Raw genomic sequence first — 19,386 nt, 5'->3', positions numbered from 1 at the left:
TTATGATATCTGTGCTTTTTCTTACGAACTTCCTACATATACATGTACATTGTAAGAAAATGGGTGATTATACATTTTTGTAAATATATATAAACTTATGATTCTGGCATTTGAACATTACTATCAATGGTTTTGACGGACAAAAATATATTAGGTTTCAAAACCTGTGAAGTAGGAATTTTTTTACTGTGACACACATGTACAAATGAATATTGACACCATAATTTCATAGGCAACCTTTGATTGCTTTCTCAATTGTTAAACAGTTTCCTAATGCAGGTTTTTTTTTTGGGAGGGGGGGGGGGGTGTTGAGGGGGTACAATTTTTAATATCCATCAAACTCTATTGTCTGTCCATGAATAAAGTTATTTATGGTACCGCAGCTAGAATAAAGTATGATACTTGGTAGTTTTGAATGCATGTGAATCTTTTTTGTGCATAAGTATAAACTCCACCGAAAAGAAATCCACAGAAAGATAAAAGATTGGTTTAAAAAGTACTAATTTGCATCTCTTCCCCCGGAGACAAGTTTTGGGAGAAAATCCTAAAAAAAATTAAATGGGCAATAATTTCATCGAAAAGAGAAAGTCGAGTCACCTCTTTATGTTCAGGCGTGTTTGAGTTGACTATTTTGTCTTGAAAATGTAATGCAAAAATATTTGATACATCATCTCGCTTTAGATTCTATTACTTTTTTTATATATATATATTTAGGCTACAGGTTGATATAATAACATTCTGTAGCCTAAATATATATATATAACATTAAAAAATATTCTCTAATCGGTTGTCAGGGGTTGGGGGTTTTAATGTTATATATATATATTTAGGCTACAGGTTGATATAATAACATTAAAACCCCCAACCCCTGACAACCGATTAGAGAATAGTTTTTAGCTGACTGAAGACCTAAAAGTACATTAAATGATGCTTAAAATACCTAGTATATACAATTGTCTTTTAAATTTCAACTGTCATATAAGGATCGTAATGATGCTATGTGGTTAAATTTATCTGTTTTCAAGAGCTAAATTGACAGCGCGTCTTCCCTTCAATGACTTTCATTTTTACGATTGAAAAAAAAAACAGGTGGCGTAATAAGAAATTAATTTTGACGAAGTAGAACCCTGACTGTAGGTACTTTTATATTTCAACTAAAAGGATATTACTTCCTCACCAGGATAGAATAAATCCAACCAAATTCTCAACAGCGACATTACAAAATGTACGTTTCATGTTAGTGTAATGTGGGATGCCACATGAGAACAAGTACAGATTCTACAACATTTTAGGTTGACAGATTTCTACTCTAAGCAAATACAAACTTTAGATACAAGAATTTATAGAAAATCAATGGTTATTTTGTTTTACTAATTTGCAATAGAAGAAAAGTAGTTTTTTCACTACCCTTATGGTACCAACTATTTTTGTTTCATTTTATTTTACAGAAAACCCCCCCCCCCCCCTCCCAAAAAAAAAAAAAAAGAAGCTCGGTGCCTATAATAATATATGGTTTCTACATTCTTTTAGATGTTCATCAGCAGGCTAGACTAAAGTATTTCATGATTTGATCGTGTTTACACTTGAAGCAGTTTTAATTTTCAATTGATTAATTTTTTCCTACCATTTGATTACATGTTGCATATGACGACGGTAAACATAAAATCATTTGGGAAGAAAAAGTTTTCCCTCAATCTTTGCTTTGTTAATTTGGAAATAGCTAGAAACTCCCATTTATGAAAATAATAACAGAAATAAGCTATCAAAGTGACAGCAAACCCGCTTTTCCTTAGGTAGGTAACCATTGTTGAATAAAATGCCTTTTTTCAACGTTTGGATTATTGAAACAAGCTTGGGAATTATCCCGGCGAATAATCTTCAATAATTGAAGGATCGCTAGAAACTTAAAGAAGAAGATATCCTACAATGTGCAAAACGTGTATTCTGCCTGCATCGAATTATTAGAGAAAAGGAAGAAATTGAATTTTCAATCCTCTAGAAATGACTCTCAATGGTTATCTGTATATAATGTATATATTTAGCTTTAATACTATGAAACACAATACGTCTTTACTATTCCGAGTAAAAAAAGCTTAAAAAATCATATTGCCCAGTATTACCCGTTTATGGGAGTATTGCCCAGGACCCGGGTTTTCCCGCCCGGGTAATACTTTGCCAACCCTGGTAACAAACGATCAAAATTTGAGAAGCATTGATTGAACAGTTCATAAGTTATTACACGGAACCTGTTGGCATTGGCAGCCGTCCACAGTCCAGTGTCGGCCTGTTTTAATTTTTTTACAATTGTTGTGTTTTATAGCTTACTAAATGCCGTACAAGTTTTGATGAAGGCCGCGTGTTGGCCAGTAGTTGGTAACATCTGTGTTATTTCAATCGAATTAAAATATAGACCTCTGATTTCATCGTATGAGGATAACGAAATCAGATGTCTATATTTTAATAATATTTGAGTTATTTGGTCTCATTGGTAATCATACTACATAGATATAAGAAGATGTGGTATGAGTGCCAATGAGATAACTCTCATTCCAAGTCACAATTTGTAAAAGTAAACCATTAACGGTCAAAGTACGGCCTTTAACACGGAGCCTTGGCTCACACCGAACAGCATGCTATAAAGTGCCCCAAAAATGACTAGTCTAAAACCATTCAAACAGGAAAACCAATGGTCTAATCTATATGAAAAACGAGAAACGAGAAACATTTATGAACCCCATCAACAAACGACAACCACTGAACATTACATGTACATCTTCTAAAATGAATGTCATTTGAAGTTCGAACAACATCATAGCAGATTATTTTAAAACATACATATAACAATATTATTAACACGTAAAGAAGCCACAATCACACTTGGACATATTTTTGGAATTTTGAGTTTTCACTCAAGAATGTTTGAGAAGGGCATTATGGAAATTAAGCTTTTTATTGTCTCACAAATACAAATCAATTCATATTGGTAAGAGACGTCCTTTGATACAAAATTTTACAAACACATGTAACATTTGTAATTTTGTATCAACAATGCCTTCGACAGCAACATGAAGCCCTAGATCACATTTTGATTCTATGCAAATATGTAAACTGATGGATTTCATTTTGAAAATCAACAAAGATTAGACTACTTCAAGATTTTCACACCGTGATTAAAACAAATACGGGGGAAATTGGTCCTATCTCTTTTTTCGTGTAGTAGACGGATTCATTTTTCAATACCCCAGTAGTAACCATTTATGTAACAGAGCCGAAGTCTATAAAACAGTAAATTAAGAGAACACAAGAAATACAGAGGAATAATAACATTGTATGTCTAATATTTATTATATTAAGGAATACATCTTCAAACTCACTTTCATATCTAAGATATATGTAAAGTATTCGTTTGAAAAGACAAAGCAATGATTATTACTTAATTTTTCTTGAAATATCATTTTATTTCTGATTTTAAAGGATAAACATCAGAATGAGTGTGTCAGGACCTGACATTGGTTTCACAGACCTTACAGATCTCGGTAAGGGTCACAGAGGATATGCCCATCAACTAACGTCATTATTTAACCAATGTGATTTTGGCACAGTGGAAACCCATCGTCATACCATTAGCTTCAAAGAAGCATCGAAAAGACTAAGGAAGCAAATGATGGAGTCTTTTGAATATATAGAAATTCAAACAGGTAGATTGGTAAAAGAATTTAATATTGGTAAAACACATGTTTACTCGCAGTATTCTATTGATTTCAATCCAACACAGCCGTCCACTTGGGCTCCCTATGGAGGTTTATCTGTTAGTTGGGAAAATTATAAAAAGAAAGGATTTGACGGAATGATAGCATTGGGTTGTGTAATAAAGGATATTATTCCCCAAGTTATTCGCGACACCAACAAAGCCTTAGAAATAAATCATCATAGCTATGCAGCTGGATTAGCACAGTCCTTGGTACAGTATTACCTTCTACAAAATCCTGATGATAGGTTACGCAGTGTAACTGTTGAGGATCTGGGAAACAATACTGGGAAAGATGAACTTGGTTCCCCAGCTAGTGTAATATATGCAGCGTATAAACTAGAACCTAAGACGACCAATTCGGTAAGTCAGAATTTGACGTTTTAGCTTTATAATAGAAAAACAAAGGATATGAGGATATACATCCAGGACACACAATCAGTACATGCAAAAAAACCAAACAAACAAAAAGCAAAGGAACAGCGCTTTTATTGTTGTTCTTCATCTCAAAGTCACAGTGAGACCTTCAACACGGAGCAAACAATCCTCACCTTATGCTTTTTTTTATAGCTGTCATTCATTCATCAAATTTATCTATGATGAGTTTATTATGCAGTAATAATTTTGATAAAGTTGGAATTTATTGTCAATAGTAGTAGCCTTTCGACCTAAGCAGAAGCGATTATATTTTCTTTGAACTGAAGTGTCAGTTAAATAGTATTACACAATGCATTATTTCATAAATGTTACGATAATTAATGTATGCATTCATGTCATATTTGAAATAATATCAGAGAACATTATTTTTACAAATTTAAAATTTAAATTTATTACTGTATATATTCACTAGCAACTTTTAGTAGATACTCTTTGACACATTCCCCGTTTCCATTCTCTTTACTGTCACAATAAATAAAGGTTAGCATTGGCTAAAGACATCCTTAGTCATATAGTCCTGACTGGGACAGTATTTGAGTATGATTTTAATCTTCCACAGAAGACGAAGGAAATCAGTATGGTTCCATATGCTCAAAACTCTTTGAAAAAAATGGAGCTCTACTCGTGCACAAAAGTAAACTTACAGGGCGACAACATAAAACACCACTGTCATGTGAAAAATATCTTATAGAATTTTGAAAACATTGGATGACTTGTTTATTCATGATAATCAGATGTTCAGGATCTATTATTACAAACTAAAACACACTGGGACACCAAATGAACACAAACTGAATAGGGACTCGACAAGAACAACAACAATACTTTATTCTCTAATAAACTGTTGACACAGAGATATGTCTCGCCTGTCCGCATAAAATTCAGAAAAAGACAATCTGATGGACAGCAGCATTGCTTATTAATTCAAAGTCGCTGGACCATGATCTTGATGGCAGAACCTAGAAATAGTCGACAAATTGAGATGTACTGTAAGTAATGAAACTTCATACAAAATAACATCGATCTGTCACAAGCAGTTCTTATCAAACTGACTTAAGCAGAAAACTTATCATTGAAAATTGCTAATTAATTCAAAGTCACTGGACCATGACCTAGGGGGCAATGAATAGTCGTCAAACAGATATGTAATGACAGTAACGCAACTTTATATTAAATATCAATGATCTATCACAAGTTGTTCCTATCAAACTAACTTAACCAGAAATCAATTGTTGACACCACCGCCGCAGCCGTCGCCGTCGCCGGAAAATCAATCCGGACTTTCGTCGCGAGCGAGACAAAAACCAATACAATCAAAGGTCATAGAATGCCATGCAAATAATATATACAAATCATACATAGTATGGTTGAGGTGAGTTAACATTGGTGTAGTAAAAGATACAAAATAAAGAAAAACTAGACTAAGTGATGCCCCTGCACTCCACTCTGAAGTAACTGTATTATAATAAAGTCAATGTAGGACTTTCTTTGAGATATGATTGTGTCTGGGAGACACAAATGATGCCCCTGCAGATGTAAAGTGTTATTTCATAAAGATGAGCATAGGAGCACATAGGTCTATGTTTCACTGTAGGAGGAGTTATCCGGAAACGTTATGCACCTCTTATGCAAGTATATACCTGGTACTCCAAAAATGACAAAGTTCAATTATCTCCCAAAAGAGCAAATGTTAATAAAAATCAAAACCCTGACTACATGCACACCTTCAATATATGTACAAACAGCCAGCAAAGTGAAAACTTCATATCATTTAAACTGTAGGAGGAGTTATCTGGAATACCTATGCACCTCTTATGCAAGTATATACTCCAAAAATGACAAAGTTCAACTATCTCTCATAAGAGCATATATCAATAAAAATCAAGACCCTGACTGAGATAATAAACTCATGATCATGTACTTGCTCCACGTCAAGGATTTCAGAAATGGTTGTCTTTATCTTTTTTTAAATTGTTGGTATACTAGTATTGGAAATTCGGTGTTGATCCCAGAACTTTAATATACTCTGTTAAATTTAAGTCTGGAGCTAGGGAATTTGTATAGCTGGACATTCAAGACATTTGTATATTGTTCAATACGTATTATAATCGACCACATCCCCTCTTTTCAAACAAATAAACATCCGATAGGATGTAACAAGTGAAGAAAATATATCCATTCATTCTTGTATTTTACTATGATACTTTTTTGCGATTAGATTACATTAAATAGCAATTGTAATTATGAAAATAAACGATATATTTACGCATATATTGTATATTTAGTTTCAGGAGTTAAAAATTAAAGACGAACCTGATGGTAAGGATTTAAGTTGCAAATAGTCAATATATATACTTTAAAATTTCAATGTTACGCATATTTTGGCTCTTTTCAGTTTTCCCTCCACTGTACTTTAGAATCAATCAAGTTTGCGGTAAACACCTTGAGTATATAAATTCAAAATTTCCAAAAATGTAAATTAACAATGAAATTATTAGATTTATTCGGTGATATTGACTTTTGTACATTTTACATTTTGGTGTCCTTTTTCGCTGAATATTAATTCCCCTATATCTCTTGAAGTTAAAAACAAATAATAATTCATTTTTTCGATATACAGATGCAGTTCTTAGTACTATGCTACATATTTTATTGGAGCCAAACATATGAATTTCATAAAATTATCGCGATTGCCTCTTGCATTCCTCTGACTTTGAAGGATTTCAATAAAACCTGTCACCTTTTGTTTTATCATATTGGACGAAAAATATCTTGTAAAATCATTCAATTTGATTGGTTACCTTGATAGGGTATATGAGACTTTATTCCCTGTGAAAAAAATGAAAAAAAAATCATAGTGATTAACCATGTTAAAATCAAGGCACACTTGTATAATATTATTGTTTTTTTTAGGCTTCACATGGTATATGAGCTCACATTCCCTGACAATGCCCTATATCATATTCAGTTGACGACGCACGGGATATGAAAACTGACATGGAATATGAGCTCATATCCCCTGTGAAGATGCCATATAAAACACTGACCGACAGAGAACATGAACCAATATAATCTGTGAAGATCCCTTATGGTACAATGGATACAAAATACTGACTGATAGGAAATATGAGCCCATATCCCCTTTAGAATCCAGAAAAACATAAATAATGTTTTCGCACAAGAACCAAAATAATCAGCTGGAATTATGGAACTATTTAACAAGTAAACAAAATCGGCTTGTAAAGTCCTGTTGTGTTGCACTTCATTTTGGAAATGTTTTTGTAATATATAAGGACCTAAAGTTTACCTATATTTGGAAATAGTTTTGTTGTCTTTGATTTGCTATCGCATTGGCGTATAATCCTTCATCTCCTTTTTCGTATACCGTGATTAAAGCACTAGCAATACGTTAAACATATTTGTATTTGTTAAACTTTGTCATTCACCACCCAAATTACAAAAGAACATGCAAATAAAGTAATATTCGATTTTTTGTTGATTGTTGTATTCAAAGATTATACATAAAGATAATAATAATAATAATAATAATAATAATAATAATAATAATAAATTCTTTATTTAAAGAGCAGAGGCAGATTTAGGGGGGCAGGGTGCCCGGGTCCCCCCTTTTGTGGAAACAATTTGGTTGATTATTTAGGGACCACTGAAGCATGACTGGAGCGGGCCCCCTCTTATGGCAGTCAGTGCCCCCACCTCCTTATGAAAATTTCTGTATCCGCCACTGAAGAGGGTAACTCAATTAGAACTGGTATAATTTTCATTGAGGCCCTCAAACAAAATACATGTGTACAGTTAACATTCATACACTAATAATGGCTAATACGGTTTTTTTTGTATATACTTCCTTTTTTGTATGTAATCAAATAATTGCTAAGTGTTGGAAAATATCTTTGCAATAAATAAAAAAATAATGTCATGTCTCAATATCCCCATTAGTATCTCCTTATATTTGAATCATTTATTTCTTTATTTTTGATAGGTCAACTGTTTTAATGCACGGACATTGTGTAAACCTATGTTTTTGACCGAATTCTTCGTTCAAAGAAGTAGGGTGTGTAATAACATTAACGGTACCAATTTTATTGTACCAGATGCGCATTTCAACAATAAATGTCTCTTCAGAGGTGAAAGAGGCAAAACGCTTGAAAGTCGAAAACCTAATTCAAACAACAAAAAACTGATGAAACTAAAAAAGACAAAAAGTAAATCCAAACCCAGATAAGGAATTAGAGTTATATATGCATGAGGAAGACACATTCCATGATTTATAATAATTTCGAAATTTTAAAACTGCATAGTTCAGTAGAAAAATATCCGTATTTACGAGACAGTGCCGAATTACTGACTACTGGATCAATGGTACACTAACAGTACCAGTTTTTTGCACTATTCATGCACAAAACATGCACAATATTCACTATATTGGAAAGCCTTTGTGCAGCTATCATTTGTAACGCTTTTAGATAATACTGTATGTATTGACCAACTATTAAATCACTGCATAGATACACACTCGTGCAACTATTAACACGCTTAGCCACCTTTTCATATATTGATGAATGACTTACAATGATATTAAATCGTGGTATATAGTTACTTCATCCCAATATATTTACCATTTTAAAAATCAGCAGCTATTTACACAACAAATCGTTGAAGTAGAAATCATATCCTCTTAAGTCATGCACATTTAGGATAACTTCCAACTAAATCTTAATTTTAAAGTTCGTTGCTGCAATGTCATTGACCGACTTGTTACAAAATGTACTTCTGCTTTGATTTTGAAGATTTCATAGTTAATCAGTCAGCTATAGATCTATTAGAGACGAAACTGTCAGGTGAAGGATTATACTTCCGTGGTGAGATATCAAATGATGGAAACTCGTTTTTCCGATCATGCAGTGACCAACTTGAAAGATTAGAAATGCCGTCCATGGACCATGCTGAACTAAGACAGAAAATTGCTCAGCAAATGAGAGGGATGCCTACAGTAAGTATTTGTTAAATAATACTGATATGATCCCACAGGTTGTTGAATTAATTAGCTAGCTTTATTCCTGTAAAATGATTACGGACTTTATAGAGAAGCAAAATGCTATTTAAGAATTAAAAGCATTTGCAAACATGTTTAACCCCGCCACTTTCTAAATGTGCCTGCCCCAAGTCAGCAGCCTGTAGTTCAGTTGTTGTCGTTCGTTCGTTGCAAAATATGATATTTGTTTTTCGTTTATCGTTTCGTACATTAATCAGGCCCGTCAGTTTTCTCGTTTGGATTGGTTTACATTTGTCATTTCGGGGCTTTTTATCGCTTTCTCATTGTTAAAGGTCGTAATGTGACCATTAAATGCTTACCTCTACGTCATTTGGTCTCTTGTCTCATTTTCGACCATACCACATTTTTTAGCTCACCTGGCCCAAAGGGCCAAATGACCTTTTCTCATCACTTGGCGTCCGTCGTCCGTCGTTAACTTTTACAAAAATCTTCTCCTCTGAAACTACTGGGTCAAATTTAACAAAACTTAGCCACAATCATCATTGAGGTTTCTAGTTTAAAAAAATGTGTCCGATGACCCGGCCCGTCAAGCAAGATGGCCGCCATGGCTAAAAATAGAACATAGGGGTAAAATGTAGATTTTGGCTTATATCTCTGAAACCTTAGCATAAAGAGCAAATCTGACGAGATAAAATTGTTTATCAGGTCAAGATCTATCTACAATAAAATTTTCAGATAAATCAGACAACCCGTTGTTGAGTTGCTGCCCCTGAATTGGTAATTTTAAGAAAATTTTGCAGTTTTTGGTTATTAACTTCAATATTATCATAGATAGAGAAAACTTGTAAACAGCAATAATGTACAGCAAAGTAAGATCTACAAATAAGTCAAACATGACCAAAATGGTCAATTGACCCCTTAAGGAGTTATTGCCTTTTATAGTCAATTTTTAACAATTTTTTGTAAATTTTTGTAATCTTTTACAAAATTCTTTTCCTCTGAAACTACTGAGACAAATTTAATCAAACTTGGCCACAATCATCATTAGGGTATCTAGTTTTAAAAATGTGTCCGATGACTCCGCTTACTAACCAACATGGCCGACATGGCTAAAAATAGAAAATAGGGGTAAAATGCAGATTTTGGCTTATATCTCTAAAACTAAAGCATTTAAAGCAAATCTGATTGGGGTAAAAATGTTCATCAGATTAAGATCTATCTGCCCTGAAATTTTCAGACAAATCAGACAACCCGTAGTTGGGTTGCTGCCCCTGAATTGATAATTTTAAGGAAATTTTGCAGTTTTTGGTTATTATCTTGAATATTATTAAAGATAGAGATAAACTGTAAACAGCAATAATGTTCAGCAAAGTAAGATCTACAAATAAGTCACATGACCAAAATGGTCATTTGACACCTTTAGGAGTTGTTGCCCTTTATAGTCAATTTTTTAACAATTTTATGTTATTTTTGTAATCTTTTACAAAAATCATCTCCTCTGAAACTACTGAGACAAATTTAACAAAACTTGGCCACAATCATCATTAGGGTATCTAGTTTAAAAAATGTGTTTGATGACCCCACCTACCAACCAACATGGCCGACATGGCTAAAAATAGAACATAGTGGTAAAATGTAAGTTTTGTCTATTATTTTTTGAACCGTTATAAATAGAGAAAATCTGAAGAGGGCAAAAATGTTCAGAATAATGAGCTCTACCAATTGTACATATACGTCAAAACTGTTAGACAAATTCTTTTAGAAGTTATTGCCCATAAAAGACAAATTTTACCATTTTTTTTCATGTTTGCCTATTATCATAAAAACTATGATATTTAGATAGAAACATTTTTTTCCCCGTTATGCCTTATATGATTTAAATTATAATAGATAAATAAACACTTTAAATCACAAAAATGATCAGCAAGGCAAGATCTATTAAAAAGTCAAATTTTGTCGATTTAGTTAGTAGACTGTCACTTTTCATAGGAGTGATTGCCCTTAAATGACGATTTTTTTTAACCCTTTTTTTGTGTTTTGAGCAAAAAATAAGAAGATAGAGAGAAACTAAACAGACTAAAAAATCAGTAATACAAGATCAACAAAATAGAGATTTTTGTCAAGAAGTCTATTCTCGTCTACAATGTTGGAGAGTGTCCATTGTTTGATATGCACATAGACCAAGGTGAGCGACACACGGTTTCAGCTTTTACTGCCAACGTCTATATTTTTTAATCTATTTATCCAAACGTTGCATTTATCAGGTTCCCCAAATCGATGTGATGGGTAGACCATGCGATGACATTGCACTTGGCAAAGAAGTCATCAAATGGCAATTTAATTATGAAACTTACCAGTCTTCGAATGAAGATCTGAAATGGTACAGACCTAGGATATTTGTATCGCCGCTTATGACATGGCTTACACTTCTTTATGACACGTTCTGGTTTGTTTATGGAATCGTTATTTATTTTTGGAAGTGTTTCTGCAACTCTTGAAATATGTTTTGTCATTTTGTTATTTTTCATTCTTAATCGGTATTCATTCCACATCGTCACCGCAAATTTAATACTAGTTGCAAATCATTGATAGGATTAAAAGACCGATAATGTAAGCATGTGATGCATTATCTCTTTGTACAACAATGAATCGCCTGCTAAGAGTTTCTTTATCGAACTTCGTTTTTCGACACTGAACGTTAAAAACCAACAATCAATCAATCGTTTTTCGATATGGCCTCCACACGTAATGCTAACTCTCGTAACAATTGAAACCAGGAGATATATGTTTTGAACCGAAAGATATTTTATTCCTTTTATCTTTTTTTAATTTGTGATAGAAAAATATCATTTTGGAAAAATAAGAAATTTAGTTATCCAATTCAATGTAGGTGGCAGCACTCCTTTTTTAACAATGTAATCTATTTAAGGATGTTCGCTACTCTGTTCCAAAGTAACAAGCCTTTTAAAAGAGTATTATAAATTGAAAGTATATGAATAAAGGAACTGAAAAAGCAGAAAAAAATGAAGGTTCCGTGTGCTTGTTTTCAAGATATAAGCCATTGAAAATTTGGCGGGAAGTGATTCTCTCTAGATTTTTCATACATTTAACATTTGCACCTCTTTTCTTTCAAAAGCAATGAAAAAATAACAAGGATTTTATAAGATTTTCAAATGTGGCTTTTTAAACTATATGTAATAAAAATATGAAAAGAAAAGTAGGGGTTTGCGTGCAAAATGTTTGAATGGCACTACATGGATAAAACCACAGGATTCCGAATATCTGGCAAAAACTCAAAAAACAAAACAAGAGGAGCGAACATCCTTAAGGCCAAAGTGAGGGCTTTTTTCAGATACTTATGATTTCAAACTGAAATTCTGATAGATATTGTCAAGACTTAAGCTGTTATCTTAGATATGAATGAAGGACATTCCAATTTAATCCAAAATGCTATTTTAAACTTAAGTGCCAGTCTGCCTAAGAATCAGGCAGTGGTGAAAACATGACAAATAAAAACCCACTCAAGTTTATATTATTTCAGTTCATTATAGATAGTAATGCACGAAAATAACTTTCTTTCCTGTTTCCTGTTCTGTTAATAGAAGACACAATTTGGTTGAAATGCACTATAAATTAACGTTTAAGGGGAGATAACTACGTAATTTGCTGTAATTCTAACCAAAACTTATCTTGAGTTATTTTGAATTACCAGACATACAGAAAAGAAAGACATACTATATCTATAATTCTCGGTCCAAATTCATATGCTAGTGATACATAGAAAATTACATGACATTTTCCATACCGGCCATTGTGTCATCCCTTGACTCTTATTGGCACCATGGGCTAAAACCGTCGGTCCTATAAGAAAGTTTAGGGCTGATCTGAAAAATGTCATGTTATAATCTATAGTTTAAAAGGAAGTAAATAAAGATGACTGGCGCCACCTAGTTTTTACATCCAAGATAATAGGTAGAATAAATTTATTTTCTGCTGCTGCCCTGCTAATTAGGAAACGAAATTAAAATAGTGAGAATGGAGTGTTGGCTATTGGTGTAGAAATAGCGAGAATTTTGGGGGAAACTCTCTGTGATGAGCAACATTTTCTGTGCAAAATTATGCAAGGGGTGTTCTTCATTCATACTGTTTCGAAAATTCCGGAACCATAGAGTACCCTTAAAGAATGCAATTTCTCTATCAAAAAAGCTGCGGCACCATATGTGTTTTGCATTTTTATTCACACCCAAAGGTGTCGAAAATTCAGAATCTGAGAGTTTTATCAACGGATCTTTTATAGTGAAAACGCAAAACCAAAAAGGCTACCATTGTCGCCTATGTAAATAATTACTTCATTTTAACCTATAAATATGACTCATGCAACAAACAAATATAGATCACTGCGTGATAGTCAACGACGACCTTACAGTACACTATTGTGATGCATTTTCGGATCCTGAATTTAGTATGAAAAGAGTGTTGTATATCTATGTGATGAAATATAATCATTTTGTCAAATAACTCATATTTTGCTTTTGTATATCATTTCTAGGATCAAATTCATGATGCACATTTTACAAATGAAGAATGGAACATATTTATTAAGAAGATCGCCGAAGATGGAGAACACATTGAAGATGTTGTTGTGGAAAAAATGGCAATTCTATTAAAAAAGAAAATAGTCATATATTCACTTTCCTATGCCAATGAAATTAGTAAAAAGTCAATTAATGACGAGGCATCCGGGACTCCTTTTTTACTTGGAAAGGAAAAAAGTTATTACACAAGTCTTGAAAGAGGTCAGGGTACTTCGCCTGTCAGTAAGGACAAACAGAATGCATGTCAAAGTAAGTTAAATGGTTATTATTGGTTTGATTTTGTCATTTCGATAAATCTTGCTGGTTTTTAGCTCACCTGGCCTTAAAGGCCAAGTGAGCTTTTCTCATCACTTGGCGTCCGGCGTCCGTCGTCCGGCGTCCGTCGTCCGTCCTCCTTTGTCCGTCGTCGTCGTCCATCGTCGTTAACTTTTACAAAAATGTTCTCCTTTGAAACTACTTTTTAACCAAACTTGGCCACAATCATCATAGGGGTATTTAGTTTAAAAAATGTGTCCGATGACCGGGCCCGCCAACCAAGATGGCCGCCATGGCTAAAAATAAAACATAGGGGTAAAATGTAGATTTTGGCTTATATCTCTGAAACCAAAGCATTTAGAGCAAATTTGACGGAGTCAAATATTTCATCAGGTAAACATCTATCTCCCCTGAAATTTTCAGACAAATCAGACAACCCATTGTTGGGTTGCTGCCCATGAATTGGTAATTTTAAGAAAATTTTGAAGGTTTTGGTTATTATCTTCAATATTATTATAGATAGAGATAAACTGTTAACAGCAATAATGTACAGCAAAGTAAGATCTACAAATAAGTCAACATGACCAAAATGGTCAATTGACCCCTTAAGGAGTTATTGCCCTTTATAGTCATTTTTGCGGTCGTATATTGGTATGACGTTGGCGTCGTCGTCGTCGTCGTCGTCCGATGACACATTGGTTTTCGCACTCTAACTTAAGTTTAAGTAAATGGATCTCAATGAAATTTTACCATAAGGTTCAATACCACATTAGGAAGGTGGGGATTGATTTTGGGGGTTATGGTACAAACAGTTAAGTTTAGGGGCCAAAAAGGGGCCAAAAAAAAGCATTTTTGTAACTTCCAGACATAACTTGTGTGTTAGTGTATGGATCTCTCTGACATTGTACCACAAGGTTCCATATCACAAAGGGAATGCCGGGATTGATTTTGGGGTAATTGCCTCCAAATTTATAGGAATTAGGGGCCAAAAAGGGGCAAAAAACAAGCATTTTTCTAGTATCATGACAATAACTTGTGTGTAAGTGTATGGATCTCTCTGACATTGTACCACAAGGTTCCATATCAAAAAGGGAATGCTTGGATTGATTTTGGGGGTAATTGCCTCCAAATTTTAGGAATTAGGGGCCAAAAAGGGGCAAAAACCAAGCAGTTTTCTAGTTTCATGACAATAACTTGTGTGTAAGTGTATGGATCTTTATGAAATTGTACCACAAGATTCCATAGTTTGGGGGTAATTGCCCAAAACGTTTAGGAATAAGGGGCCAAAAAGGGGCCAAAAATAAGCATTTTTCTGGTTTCCAGACAATAACTTGTGTTCAAGTCTATGGATCTCTCTGAAATTGTATTACAAGGTATCATACCACAAAGGGAAGGCTGGGATTGATTTTGGGGGTAATTGACTCAAAATTGTCGGAATTAGGGGCCATGAAGGGGCAAAAAAATAATTTATGAAACAAAATTTTTAATCAGTTGTGCGTTTGAAAGTAACACCATACAGATACGGAAATTGACATAACAAACGATCTAGATCTAACATTCACAACGTTGTTGTTACAATATTATTAACAAATTTAGCATAATAAGCATTCTTAAAGTAAGACATGAGTGGACTATTTGTAGTTACAGTGGTAACGCAGGCAAACACATCAGTAGAATATGATTTGGGCAATTCTTTCACCGTGCATAAAAGCCTATTAAAATAGGAATCTACACGTACGAATACAGATACAGATACAGATTTGTTGGAAGTGCTCCGTGCAAGACCACAAACGTTCATAACATCAAACTACAAAATTAATTGCCTCAAAATTTTCGGAATTAGGGGCAATAAAGGGGCAAAAAAACAAGCATTTTTCTAGTTTCAGGACAATAACTTGTGTGTTAGTGTATGGATCTTTATGAAATTGTACAACAAGGTTCCGTATCACAAAGGGAAAGCTGGGTTTGAGTTTGGGGGTAATTGCCCTAAACGTTTAGGAATTTGGGGCCAAAAAGGGGCCAAAAAAACAAGCATTTTTCTAGTTCCAGACAATAACTTGTGTTCAAGTGTATGGATCTCTCTGAAATTGTACTGCAAGGTACCATACCACAAAGGGAAGGCTGGGATTGAGTTTGGGGGTGATGAATCATAAGGGGGTTCAAAAAATTTGGGGGGGGGGATTTTTTTTTCTTTAAAATTTTCCATTTTAAATTGGTTATTTCTGATTTATATATAAAAGCAAATAATAATGATATGGTTTGAATAGGTAAATTAAAAATGTTTAAGTTCTTAGACCACATTCATTCTGTGTCAGAAACCTATGCTGTGTCAAATATTTAATTACAATCCAAATTCAGTGCTGTATCAAGCTTGAATGTTGTGTCCATACTTGCCCCAACTGTTCAGGGTTCGACCTCTGCGGTCGTATCAAGCTGCGCCCCAGCGGAGCATTTTATTGTAATCTTTTACACAAATCTTCTTCTCTGAAACTACTGAGACAAATTTAACCAAACTTGGCCACAATCATCATTAGGGTATTTAGTTTTAAAAATGTGTCCGATGACCCTGCCTGCCAACCAACAAAATGGTCAATTGACCCCTTAAGGAGTTATTGCCCTTTATAGCCAATTTTTAACATTTTTTTGTAAATTTTTGTAATCTTTTACAAAAATCTTCCCCTCTGAAACTACTGAGACAAATTTCACCAAACTTGGCCATAATCATCATTAGGGTATATAGTTTAAAAAATATGTCCGATGACCCCGCCTACCAACCAACATGGCCGACATGGCTAAAAATAGAAATAGGGGTAAAATGCAAGTTTTGTCTATTATTTTTTGAACCGTTATAAATAGAGAAAATCTGAAAGGAGCAAAAATGTTCAGAATAATGAGCTCTACTAATTTTCCATATACGTCAAAACTGTTGGACAAATTCTTATAGGAGTTATTGCCCATAAATGACAAATTTTACCATTTTTTCATTTTTGCCTATTATCATGAAAACTATGATATTTAGAGAGAAACATTTTTTCCGTTATGCCTTATATGATTTAAATTATAATAGATAAATAAAACTTTAAATCACAAAAATGATCAGCAAGGCAAGATCTATTAAAAAGTCAAATTTTGCCGATATAGTTAGTAGACTGTCACTCTTCATAGGAGTGATTGCCCTTAAATGAGATTTTTTTTTTACCCTCTTTTGTGTTTTGAGCAAAAACTAAAGAAAATAGAGAGAAACTAAACAGACTGAAAGATCAGTAATACAAGATCAACAAAATAGAGATTTTTGTCATGAAGTCTATTCTTGTCTACAATGTTGGAGAGTGTCCTTTGTTTGATATGCACATAGACCAAGGTGAGCGACACAGGCTCTTCAGAGCCTCTAGTTTTGTTAGCTCTTACCTGGCAAACAGAATACAACATATTCTAAGAATCTATAACATAGACTTTTGCGATAAAGCATACTTTCATGAAACCGCAGTTTAACGATGAATGAACATCCATTTAGTATATTTAGCATTTACAAGATGATGAAATGACAATTATTTCCTTTATTCACATTGAACTAGCTAAAGGCGTTGGGTGTTACATTGGAATTAAAACCGATCCCACACAACACGATCACAAAAAAGAAACACAAAAATATAAAACAGCAACGTTTTTAATGTGAACAATTCCAAACTTTTACAACAGTATGCATGTTATTTCAATATTGTGCACATATCTAAATAATTAAAGTTTACATCGTGTTGAAACTAAACAAAAACACGTGATGAGTATACACATATGAGAGAGTCTGTATGGAGGTTTACAAAATAGAGAATAATGGGCAAACAATACGAAGAATAGAAAAAAATGGTCCAAAATAGAGAATAATGGGGTGCTAAAATGTAATATGTAGAGAATAATGGGCTTAAAATATAAAGAATAGAGAAAATTGGCTTAAAAAATTAAAGAATTAGAGAAAATTGGCCTAAAAAACTTAAAATATACAGAAGTGAAGGACCCCATCCAATCCCTCATATGAGGTTCAATTCGTTCGTTTTATTCTATTATGTGGAAATTTGTATGAATTTAAATTCGAAGATGCATTTGTAAATAAAGAAGCCCTGATGTGCAGTGTATTATAAGTAAGAATTGTAATAAAATGTTAGATTTATAAGCTTTTAAATATACACCTTTTGTTCTTGTATTACCCAGAAAGACCAGCGAAGAATGTTCAATTTGCTGGCGATGTGTCACTTGCAAAACAACCTAAACAGACAAAGGCAGCAGACAGGTATGTTTTCATAGAGAGTAAAAAAATACAAGAGCTTTAACTAGGACTTAAGAATTAATTGATAAACACCCCATATATCCGTTATATTTATTTTTCTCTGTTCACAATATATCTGTTTCTCTGCACAATGTACAACTAACTTGTTTTTATTGGACTGAAATTGTACTGTACATGTTAACGGACACATGGTTAATCATCCAATCATAGCAAGCCATTTAAACAGAAACTAAATGTTAAAAAGTTGAGAATGTTTGTTATCCTAGTTAATTCTTCTTCCCTTATAAAAATAAGGAGATGAGGTATGATTGCCAATGAGGCAACTATCCACCAAAGTTCAAATAAAGTGGATGTAAGCAATTATAGGCAACCTTACGGCCTTCAACAATGAGAAAAAACCATACCGTATAGTCGGCTATAAAAAGCCCCGAACATTTCATTTTTTTTAAGTTATTGATTTACTAGAGATAAAAACAATATTTACTGCATCCAAAGTATTCTTAGTTTTGTAAAACAAAGTCATCTTCAAATATCATATGTTTTCAAGCCTTGTGTAGCAATAAATGGTATCAGTAATGAATCCAATAGTTTTCTTTTCTATAGAACAACCAACAAGTCATTCAACCACGGATTATGAAAGAGATGGACAAAAAGAGACTTAGTGACAGTCAAAGTACTCTAAAAATGTCTACGTTCAAGGACATTAAATTTGTCACAGTCCAATCCTGTTTGCAGGGTGTTTTTTCCGGCGTCCTTCTAATTCTTCACATCTTCCTCATACATAAAGATCAATTTAATGCTTTCTCGATTTTATCTTATTTGAAAAATTAGCGACAATAAATTCCTTGCAAAATTTTGCACTTTACAACTTACAGTATTTGTCAATAAATGGTTTGTTTTATTGAAACAAACAATCTATCAGGGAAGTTGCACTTTACAACTTACAGTATTTGTTAATAAATGGTTTGTTTTAATGAAACAAATAATCTATCAGGGAAGTAAGTAAAACAATTGACATGCTTCACTATGTTCTAATTTTTCTTTTTTGTTTGTT

At 33.4% G+C, this 19,386-nt stretch overlaps 1 protein-coding gene across 2 annotated transcripts in view; it reads left to right on the top strand.

Annotated features, from left to right (window-relative positions):
• LOC127710483 (uncharacterized) overlaps positions 1-19,386 on the top strand; it is a 52,748-nt gene that overhangs the window by 27,414 nt on the left and 5,948 nt on the right. For both annotated transcript variants that reach the window (XM_052216362.1, XM_052216361.1), the window contains exons 2-6: positions 3,475-4,111; positions 6,472-6,505; positions 8,995-9,197; positions 13,750-14,044; positions 18,257-18,335. In XM_052216362.1, coding sequence (XP_052072322.1) covers positions 3,488-4,111; positions 6,472-6,505; positions 8,995-9,197; positions 13,750-14,044; positions 18,257-18,335 — 1,235 coding nt within the window. In that variant the 5' untranslated portion in view covers positions 3,475-3,487. The remainder of the gene's footprint in view (positions 1-3,474; positions 4,112-6,471; positions 6,506-8,994; positions 9,198-13,749; positions 14,045-18,256; positions 18,336-19,386) is intronic.

Source organism: Mytilus californianus, unplaced genomic scaffold, assembly GCF_021869535.1.
Source record: "Mytilus californianus isolate M0D057914Y unplaced genomic scaffold, xbMytCali1.0.p SCAF_8, whole genome shotgun sequence".
Lineage (NCBI taxonomy): Eukaryota > Metazoa > Mollusca > Bivalvia > Mytilida > Mytilidae > Mytilus > Mytilus californianus.
Note: the sequence above shows the minus strand (reverse complement) of the source record. Positions and strands in the feature narration are given on the sequence as shown.